The sequence below is a fragment of the Acyrthosiphon pisum genome, chromosome A2 (assembly GCF_005508785.2).
Source record: "Acyrthosiphon pisum isolate AL4f chromosome A2, pea_aphid_22Mar2018_4r6ur, whole genome shotgun sequence".
Lineage (NCBI taxonomy): Eukaryota > Metazoa > Arthropoda > Insecta > Hemiptera > Aphididae > Acyrthosiphon > Acyrthosiphon pisum.
The window spans coordinates 103,339,216-103,350,439 of NC_042495.1; the positions used below are offsets into that span (position 1 = coordinate 103,339,216).

Below are 11,224 nucleotides of genomic sequence, written 5' to 3' on the forward strand. Positions count from 1 at the left end.
TTTTGGACAAAAGTAGTCTAGTATTTTAGATAGTGATATAGTAAAATATAGATCCAAATACACGGTTAAAACAATAGATGCGTCAGCTGTATAATACTGATGTATAGTGTATTGGTTATTTAATCCTCAAGAATTGTCAATCGCGATAATACACGCTAGAGCAGTAAAGATAGAAATTTAAAATCTCGGTGGGCCGAAAACTCTCAATCCGGCGCTGGACAATATAGTCAATATTTCAAAAGACCGACCGTATAATAGTAAGTAATAGAACTACACGGACCTACGGTAGAAAACACGAGTACGAAAGAGTAAAGACGAATCACGGTGATAACTAAATATTATGAGTTACGACAAATAATAAGCAATCGAAATTTCAAGTTTTCAAACAACTACCCAGACAGCATTTTGTAATGATAATATTATAATAGTATTATAATAACGTTATACTAATATTATTCGTTATTATAATGTTATAATAATATTATTAAACAAAAAATTGCTGTCTGGGTAATGACTAGGGGCTGTTAAAAAAAAAAAATACGTAATATTGTAAAATATTTAAATATACCTACCGATCGCACTCATTATTTAAAAAAAATGAATTCATGAAATTTCAGAACCCTAATTCTATGATTCTAGTTCATTTGTCTACGATGTACGGCACAGCATAGTCCATACGGAATATCTATAGCCACTCACCGTGGTGTTCACACAATATTTATGCGCACAAATACACATTTTTCATATAGCACACGATCCGTTTTTAATATATTGTAAATATATATACATTTTGACATAAGTGATAAAGTTTGATGATATTATATAAGTAAATATCCTTTTTCAGAAATACATAACAATTAATACAATTTAATAAAATATGTTAGACAACGCTAGACGATGAAAGCTGGATAATTAATTAATCATGACAACTTTCAACCTAGTATTCTGACATCTTTTTAAATATTATTTGCATACATTTTTCTAAGCCCTGGCAAATTAAATCCCGGACAACGACAGGTAACAAAAGCTAGTGTTATATAATTTTATATAGGTATTTATAATTTTTATTTTTAACTTGAATATTTCAGTATTTTAATGTAATCGTATTTTAGCTGTTTTTAACAACTTTACAATAAGTGGTTTAAAATTAAAAATATAACAGCTAGTAGTCAATTAGGCAGGTACACCGTACAGGGACAGGTATAGTATACGACGAATTCAATAATCGAATTAAAGGAGTATATTATAAAACAATATTCATCATAAATGATCCTGTTTTTCCTTTTAGATTTGTCCATTTACCTATTATGAAAAATAATTTCGATGCTAGAAATTAATTTTCAGCTATTTTTTAGAGTTATATTTTGATAGGTTTAAGAATTAAGGGGATTTAAATCCGAATCAGGAGGGCGCAATATTGAACAAAATATGGCATTAAAACATGGTTTCGTAATTAAACTACCTTATACGGTTTATTGAATTGGCTTACAGTAAAAATACCTATTATAATAATTGTAGATGAGAAATGTTAGAAAAATCGTATAAAGCCTGATTTTCGATATTTTTTTAATTAATGAAATAATTAATCGATTAAAAGCTAAAAAAAACTTGTTCATTTACCATGAGATATTGGACGATTGGAATACGATATCAAAAATCGGATTTATTACGATTGTTATAAAAATCGTGGAGGAGAATTTTTAGTAATTTTACTGTAAACCGCTTAAGAAAGCCGTATTTTTTTCAATACAAATATGTATAGTTTTTATTTGTATAAAATTTGGTTACAAATACAAATATAAAATGGAACAAAATTAAATAATATACGTTGGAAATATAGTAGGTAATCATTTCCTTATCTGGGTATTTATAACTATGCACTACACAGTTCTATGAGCTCTCTTGTTTTTGAAACTATTTATATTTCTATATGGACAGCTAAAATATGCTAATAGCTACGGTTGATACATTATATTAAAGCATAAAAAAAGCCGAAGGGGGGGGGGATAAATCTCCATAACACCCCTTCCACAACTACGCCTATGTTTCTTAGAGAAGTTTGCAAGTTAGAAGTGCAAAGGTTCACGCTATAAAATAACACGTAGGTACCATTTGCACTGATTGTTCTACCATATTATTATTTGGCGTGCGTGTGATTAAACTGTAATTTACTAAGATTTTTTGTAGTTTTGTCTTGTAATTTGTTTTTATTGTAAGTGTTTTTGTAACTAGGTACGTTAAAATGTGTACAAATGTATTAACAGGTTTTATTATTACTTTAAGTTGTATGATATTTATCATAAAAAGTGACGACATACAATCTAATGGGACAATTTATGAATTAATAAAAAGTCATAACTATTATAATAGTAAACGGCTCGAACAATTCAACAAAGAAAAAATAAAGGAAATCAATGGATATCATGAATCGATAGCAACAAAACTTAGGAACAATTTGGAAAAAATGGAACGAAATATTTTTCAAAGTTCATTATTGGGTATTGATAAATATAAAACTACTCAGGGCGCAGATAATGGTAATATAAGTTTTACTAATCATACAACTGATAATTTCCAAGAACAGGTTAACTGTTACAGCCATTCAATTTATAATGGACTTACTTATAATGTAAAATGCAACCAAGCAACTAGTGCTCCGGAAACAAAAACAAAATATATTTCAAAAAAAACTACACCTATGGATATCAACATCAATAATAACGTTAATGGCAAAAATATATACAATAACAAATTTTTAAGCAAAAGATCTACGGATTATTTTGAGAATACCGAAATTTCATTAGAAAAAGAATTTAAAATTGATATTATAAATGAAAACTCCTATCAAAATATAGCACATGTAAGTTCAAAACTGCACAGTAAAAATTCTAATACATCTGTAATTGTCAACGCTACCAATAAAAAAGGTACAATGAATTTTACAGTTGACATCGATCGTTCAAAATTTAAAAATGATCTCAATGTTATACATTCTGAAATTAATGCTAGTGAAATATCCCTTATTTGGGCATTCGAAAATTTTTTTCATAATAGTCTAATGAACCAGAATAATATAAATATAATTCCCGATGAAAAATTGTTTAAACTGAAATAAATTATTTAATTTGAATGGACAAAAACTAGAAGGTAGTTGAAACGGATCATATTTACATTAAAATATTAAACTGTTTACCCGGGACCGCATGTTAAATTAATTCAGAGAATACTTCAACCAGTAATGCAGAAATGACAACAGAATATTAAATGTTATAAATTTTAATATATTTTTGTGAAATGTATTAGATTTACTAGAATTAGGTAGTAAAGAAATATTATAATGCAATATTAGAATAAACATAATATTATATTTGGTGTTTATATGTATACAGTGGCGTAGCCAGGATTATGAAATGGGGGAGTGTTTTAAGTATAGATTAAAACCTAGTTTTTACAGTTTTCGTATATAAAAAAAATTTAGGGTTCAGGACTTGACTTGTTGCACTAAAAGTTATCGAAATATGCAGTCGAAATTCTCAAAATATGCTTAAATATATGTGCTATGTAGAAACATGTTTATATTATTTTTGAAAAATCATAAAACATATTTCAATTTTGGTAATAAAAAACTAAAAAATAAGTAGGTATATAAACCTAATAAATAAATAACAACTTTATTTTAAAAAATACTGGCATACAATAGGTACTAGGTTAATAAATAAGTAATAACGAATAACGTGATATGTGAACACCTTGATAAACGAACACGAACACGTACGTACCTATATCTATATTGATGTTCATTTCTTCGTACAATTTACAATCTAGATGTCAATTATAGTTTAAACACAGTTTTGTCACAAAGATACTTATGAAATCTTACATATGCGAACATAGGGCCAACTGTAGCTAAGCTCCATCAACAACTTTAACAGCCCTCCACCCCTCCCAAACATTAACTTAATTTTTTTAAGCTTATTCAATTTTATTATTGTATGGTATTATAAAAGGCTTCGGCCTCCCTAAATCTCAAAATTATCGCCTATTGTACCTAACCAAACATTATATTTTTTAAGATATTTTTCAATGTTATCCAAATATAATTTTTCCCGACAATTGTATGTACATTTAAGTTAAAAAATACACAAATATGCAAATTCAAACTTTGTATTCAATTTCACCATTTCGTAAGACAAATTTATAACTTCCAAGCAGTCCCGAACCCTATAAAAAATATATTTATTAGGAGGGAAAATGTCAATAGGGGGGGGGGGGTTGAACACCCAAAACCCCCCTGCATACGCCACTGTTTATATAATATACAGTACTTTTCATTTTTATAGTACCTAATAAATGCAATATGCTAAAATATTGTTATTGTTTCATTTTAATATGCAATGTAACTATATAAGATTTATAATTGTTAAATTATATATTCTCATCTTAATTATCCATTTAAGTGGATACACTAATTATTTTAAAAAATTCTAACTTTTTCGAATTTTTAACTTTTAGATTTAAGCATTTCTAAAACTGTATAATGTAAAATGTTTAAATTTTATTCACCCATATATATATTGGTGAAAACATTATGAACTTTTGATTTTCAAATGGTAACATTATTAAAATTATAATAAAAAGGTCATGAATTAATAAAATTATTTCTTTTATTTATTTGCACGTATACATTTTCATTTTTCGTTGATTTGTTTGCAAGATACAGCTCCTCAGATTATTGGTGGTTGAAGGAAGTCTTATTGTCGGTACCGCTGCCGTTATCTTTTCTATAAGTACCTACATGCAGTCCTGTAAAGTATTAAAGTAAAAGTATTTGAGTAAAGTATTCAAATACTTTTATAAGTATTGAATAACTTTTTAAATACTTTCAACATGAAGTATTTTGAATGGTATTTTAAAATTTTAAATACTTTTTTTTTATTAAATACTTTTTGGTATTGAATACTTAGGTTTTTTATTTCGAACATTTTATTTTTATTCGAAATAATTGGTTGGAAAAATATTATTGTCAACTACAATAATAGAATAATAGTTTTATTTAATATTCTGTATTTTTGTGTCAGCCGAAGCCCAAAGGATTGTGAAAACCAGATTTCTAAAAATAGTTATTGAATAAAAATATTCCCTTTAAACTATTAGATAACTTATTACCTATGTGTTTATATTACGATAATTAGAAATCCACTTTAAAAACCATAAGTATTTGAGAAGTATCTTAAATTCTTAAAAAAAAATGCATTTGAGTATTTACTCAAGTACTTTTTTAAAATAATGTTTACAGGACTGCCTATATGTCCATACATGCACAACAGAGATTCGGTATAAAATAACCCACGATTTCTTAAAATTCGAATTTGGAGAGAGATTCGGCTGGTTCATAAAAATATTAAGTAGGTAGTAGGTACATATTACATTGAAAAATTGGTATTTCGTATAAGGAGTTTCCTACAGTAACACAATCAAGGGGATTTAAATTATAAAATTTTCTTTTGACAAATACTATACCGTATAACCTATAGGTTATAATACAATATAAGATTAACTGATAAACTATGTAAATACAAATCTGTAGATCAACCATTTTATTATATATAGGTACTTATGTTTAGAGCTCGTATTTATATTACAAAAATACATATTTTTTATCGTGATTAAATAATTGAATTTTGACAAGTGATAATAATTCGTTTAACATGATTTGTATTACAATGTTCCATAATTTATATTATATATATTATGCATAATATATTTTTATATTTTTACATAATCTCAATAATTCCATTTCACCTTCATATTTACACAATTTTTATAATGTGCAAATCAATGAATGAATTAATCAACTGTACAAACTTATTCGTGTTTCTAAATTACGTGTAGAATACCTTCCTAACAGTCATTAAATTAAAATTATGGTGGATATAAGTTATAAGATATAATAATAGTTGGTCGAGTTCATTATGACCCAGACAAACGACATAATCATTAATATTATATTCGCGATAAATATAAATGATAATGCTAATTTTTTTGATTGATCGTAAACGATATTCGTTGTTTCGCGGTAGGTCGGCACTGCAGTGAGTCATCTTTGTTTAAACAGCCTAAAATTAACCAAAGCGAATAAATTTGAAATTGCGGAATAAATGCGATATTATTGCAGGCTGAGCTCACTAGCAAAGCTATTTGAATCTAAAATCCGTGTTCACTCAGTGTTCAGATCAATCCAAAGAGTGTTTAACTTTGAAAATTTGATTATGTAACTCAAGTTCAAGAATAATATTTAATTCTATATTTCTATGTAATAATCGTACTTATAAGTGTCTTATTTATACGAATTCAGTAATTTTTATGTGGATGTCATACAGCATAATGATTATTATTTAAGAATAATTAAATTTTATATTTTTAGTTTAAAAAAAAAGATAAGGAAAACATATATACGGATAAAAAATATATTTTATACAACATTATTCTAATTTATTGATAGGTTTATCATTTCCAAAATATTTTCCAAGTGTTATTTTTTAACTTACAAATTTAATTTGATAAACATTACAACTATAATATTGTTGATGAAACTTAGTTATTAAGTTCTAAGAATATTTAAGTTGAGAAATTGTTATCTGGGTTCCACTTATTTGTCTAAAACTACAAAAATATGGTACAGTTTTAACCCACTAAGTTATTAATTCTATGCTGGCCAATAACAGGAAAAAGATCAACATAGTAACCTTGCAAGGCTGGAAATAAATGAAAATAACAACTCACTTTGTTGAACGTGCGGCTAATATGTGCAACAATTATTCTTGTATCATAGACGTAAGTATATATTTCAATATTTTTCGATTAATTTAACTGAAAATAATAATGTTATGTATTTTTTTTTAGATTGAAGAGTATAATATTCCAGAAAAAAATAAATTTTCAAGAAAAATGCTTTATATTATTGTATTCGTAACCTTAATCACACTTTGCTTGACATTCAAAGTTATAGGGAAGCCGACTTCAGTAAGTTCCAAATTTAGAATGTATAAAAACTATAATTATTTTTAATGTTTTTTTTATAGGGACCCAATAACGAACTATGGGACGAAATCAAACAGATAAATTTGGAAATAGCATTAATTAAACATAAAATAGAGGACATTGAAAATAGTGAATTGTCATCAAACGTCATAACATCACGTGATGTTAATGGTTGGCTGGCAGTAAAAGAGGGTTATTCAACGGTATACTCAGCACTAGAGAATTATTTTGGGAAGGGCAAGTCAAATCCTAATTCAATTCAAGCTAGTGGTTCTAACTGGACGGATGTAACAGTCCACCAGGAACATAATATTAATAAGACTGTGCGAGAAATACATCATATATATAATAGCACGGTCACAATACACAATACATTATTACAATAATAATGATAGTAAGGTACCGTGACCGTGCTATTATACATATTATGTATTTGTTGCACCGTCTTATTATTATTGTGTTCTTGATTGACTCCTTCATCCATCCAATTAAAACCTCCTTGAATCGAATATTTGGATTTGACTTTCCGTTACCAAAATAATTCTCCAGGGCTGAATATACCATATACCCACCAATTAACATCACGCGATGTTACGATTGATGATAATTCATTTTTTTCCATATTATCCTCTATTTTACGTTTAATTATTGCTATTTCCCGATTTATCTGTTTGAACATTTACCAAAAATGCTCACTGTGAATTCGTGAAGTCGTCACCAATAACGGTCGTAGGACACGCATAAATATATGTATCTTGTCTTATATCATCATTTATCATATTCCACTATCATATTTCATTATCATATTTCATTATCATACGTGCTGATAGTATTATTTACTTATTGTGTATTTTTTATTATTATTCATATTTTGTATTTTTCTTAGTGATTAGTATTGAGACGATCAGTACCCATTCACTATTGCTTATATTATTATTATTTCTTTGTCCTTATTGTAATCCGTCAAGAAATTATTGTATGTGCCTTGCCATACGTGCACATTATATATCTATGAGTATAGTTGATGAGGTCATAGCCTGACACTAAGGCACATCTATTTATTATATTAAAATGTCGTGTTCTGCCGTAAAATGCACAAACCGAAGTAGTCAAAGTATTCGGCTATTCAGATTACCGGCTCAACTTGAACGCAGAAAAATTTGGATAAATAATACCAGAAGAGCTCAATGGCAACCTACAGAATCTGCTAGTCTGTGTGAAGTACTTAAGTATTATTTGATATTCAATAGTGATTAAATAAGTACTTCTGTTTATTAAAATTATTAGAGTAACACAATAATATAGAAACGTAATTACTTATAGTAGATTTTCATACAAACCCTACCGAATTAGCCTAAAATTTATTAAAATTATCATAGTTTCAAATAATTAACAAATGTAGGCACATTTAAATTTATTACACTACTGCATTTTTACGATTTATCAAGGTTTGAAATTAATATACCTAAATATTTATGGTTTAATTCATTTTTTTTGATTAATCAGTTATTGCTGCCATTAATGTATTTTTTTAAATACCAGGTTCATTTTGAAGAGAACCAATTTGAAAGAAAAAGGATAGATGGCTGGATTAAATTAAAATGGGACGCCATTCCTAAAATGTTTAATGTTCCAAATCCACCAAAGAGTGTGATGGCAAAAAGAAAATCCAAATACAAGGTGTGCATTATACAAAATAGATTAAATTATATTAAATTTGTTTTTTTCTTGTCAAGAATTAAATGTACCAAATAATGTGTTTATATTATTATACTCTATGATTTTGGACTATCAACACAATTGAAAATGTGTAGGTACACAGTGAGGAATACAAATGTTTAATAATTTAGTACTTAAAGCAACCTTTTAATTCCCTTTATATTATTTTTTAAATGAATTTAGTAATTGCACGCCTCGTTGCACACAGAATAATTAGTTAAATATTTTATTTAATTAAGCAAATATGTAGTGTATTATTTAGATACGTTACAGCGTTATTTTAATAATAAAAAAATATTTTCATTTATTTACTGAATAAATAGTTTAATGTTTTAGATACTTGATCCTCCTTTGAATGTTCAATCAAATGAAATTGAAAATACAACTGGTGCAAGTATGCGGTCATTGCAGTCTGTAAGTATGAATTTTTAATTGGACTTTATCAACTTGAATTATATACAAAAATATAGTACATTAATTTTTCTTATAAATTGCCATTAATAAAATATTATCTATTGAATTAATAATTCTTGAATGTTTTAGATACCTACCTGATGATACTACATTGAGTGTTGAACCAAATGAAATTGAAAATACAACTGATAAAAATATGCAGTCATCGCAGTCTGTAAGTATGATCATGAAATAAAATATTAAACTAACTATACCTATGTGATTTGGTAGTATTTATGAAACAATATACATACAACGCGCACCTACAATAATGATCAACAATTATTATTGTATTATAAACGTAGATTTGTGCGACGGTTGCGTCAAGAAGCTGCATCAAGCCCGTTGACGCGTGTACGCGTGTGCGATTTCGGCTATTACACGTAGCACGTCGCGTGTGACTTGAATTCGCGTGGCGAATGTCGTACTGATCAACACTGATAATGTCGACGGAATACAATAAAACGATGCGTGGTAGCGACCGCGAGGACTGGCGGAAACAATACGACGATAGTCGGGCGGGTGACAAAATTACGATATTCTGATCGAATGATCGAACAATACTTCGGTGGCGACACGGCGTAAATGCGACGCACACCGAAGGAGCCGGCGGATTCACATGACGAAACCGACGGACGAACGGTAAACGTGTAAATTAAGCAGTGGTTTGGCACTGGAACTCGTATCGCGTAAACGAGTTGGTGAGCAGCGAGGCTCGGGTGCACAGATGCATGGATGGTATTGGCGGCGACGTCGCACCGGGTCGCGTTGGTTAAAACATGTGGTTTTAACCCGAAAAATGCCAAGACGGCGGAGACACGACACTTAGACGGCTCAAAAACGACGACGACGAATAATTAAAGTTTGTTTCAAATGTACCGCTGTAAATCTTCGTCTGTTTGGTGCTAATACGTTTTTGAATCTATTAAACGAAAAATCTCTATATAAAAAATTGTATTTATTTAAATTAATATAAAATATTAAAATATTTATATCTTTTACGAAACCTCTTAGCCGGTTAGAACAAGAACTTTTTACTTTAGGCATAACCATAGATATTAAAGAATGGATATGTCATGGCTATATTAACAAAATAGAGGGTAGTGTGCCGTAATGGGGAAGAGAGAATGACTGAATTTATCAATGCCTCTCATTCTAATAGCGGTATTATCATAAATTATATTCTGTCGTTAAGACCTCTATAACCTCAAAATGTTTTCATGTTCGTTCCTCAATGATAAGCATACATTGCCTATCCATTCTTTAATATTTATGGGCTTAACTGAGTGATTTAATAAATCAAAATATACGTACACGACAAAACACGAAACGTGCGACATACGGTACTCTACACAGGTCGTAGACAAGACGGAAACTAACTATAAATTATTAAACGTTCTGTTAAAATATCTGATAAAATGTAATGGCTCGCAGTTTTAAGATAAGTTTTGACTGTGACAATTGACGAGGCTTATCGAAAATTCTATTTAAATAGGTAGGTACCTATTAATATTTATATTTACCTACATTTAGTCCGTACAGGTATAACCATATTGAATTTTCAACAATAAATAAGTAATAATTTGTGAAAATGTCTGACTACCTCATTAGTAGCAAGTACAATTTACCTACAAGCACTATAGCGACCAGTCTATATCTTATATCCAACCACTACTACGGGATGCAAGCAGCGCGAGACAGGCGCGACCGGGTCGACTCTCCCACTGAGTCGGTAACGGTAAGGCCGGACGGGGGACCGTGTCGCGTAAAGGCCTGCGTGCGTTTAAAACGAGGGTCAACAACTAATATCTTGCGGAATCGTGCGAAGCTACAGCTTGATTACTACTGATTACTACTATTTAGATTTTTTTTACGGATCAAGCTTTTGTTAACTGTATGTTTCAGAAACGAATTGAATGACAAAAATATTATGGAGACAATACTCAAAGTGGTTATCTATTTAGTTCGTATTATTATGGTGATCAGGTACCTATAGAAAATGTGTGTATCA

At 29.0% G+C, this 11,224-nt stretch overlaps 2 protein-coding genes and 1 long non-coding RNA gene across 4 annotated transcripts; 2 read left to right on the forward strand and 1 right to left on the reverse strand.

The window, feature by feature from the left end:
* The first annotated feature begins 6,508 nt into the window (after positions 1-6,508).
* On the forward strand, positions 6,509-7,427 carry LOC107882412. The gene is made up of 3 exons (XM_016800718.2): positions 6,509-6,834; positions 6,904-7,023; positions 7,083-7,427. Exons 1-3 carry the CDS (start codon positions 6,766-6,768, stop codon positions 7,425-7,427), a joined length of 534 nt encoding a protein of 177 aa, XP_016656207.1. The 5' UTR covers positions 6,509-6,765.
* An 18-nt stretch (positions 7,428-7,445) lies between these two features.
* LOC100573225 (THAP domain-containing protein 2-like) lies at positions 7,446-9,388 on the forward strand. Of its 2 annotated transcripts, XM_016800733.2 has the most exons (4): positions 7,446-8,262; positions 8,584-8,721; positions 9,097-9,174; positions 9,304-9,388. In XM_016800733.2, the coding sequence occupies exons 1-4, from the start codon at positions 8,113-8,115 to the stop codon at positions 9,313-9,315; spliced, it is 378 nt and encodes a 125-aa protein (XP_016656222.1). In that variant the 5' UTR covers positions 7,446-8,112; the 3' UTR covers positions 9,316-9,388. The 2 variants fall into 2 exon arrangements, with proteins under 2 accessions (XP_016656222.1, XP_029345179.1); XM_029489319.1 differs by lacking the exon at positions 9,304-9,388 and having other exon boundaries at positions 9,084-9,174.
* On the reverse strand, positions 9,082-9,612 carry LOC107882418. Its single transcript, XR_001678732.2, has 3 exons — positions 9,468-9,612; positions 9,312-9,386; positions 9,082-9,172 (listed from the first exon to the last, which is right to left on the reverse strand). It is a non-coding gene; the product is annotated as an uncharacterized LOC107882418 (long non-coding RNA).
* Between the last annotated feature and the right edge of the window lie 1,612 nt (positions 9,613-11,224).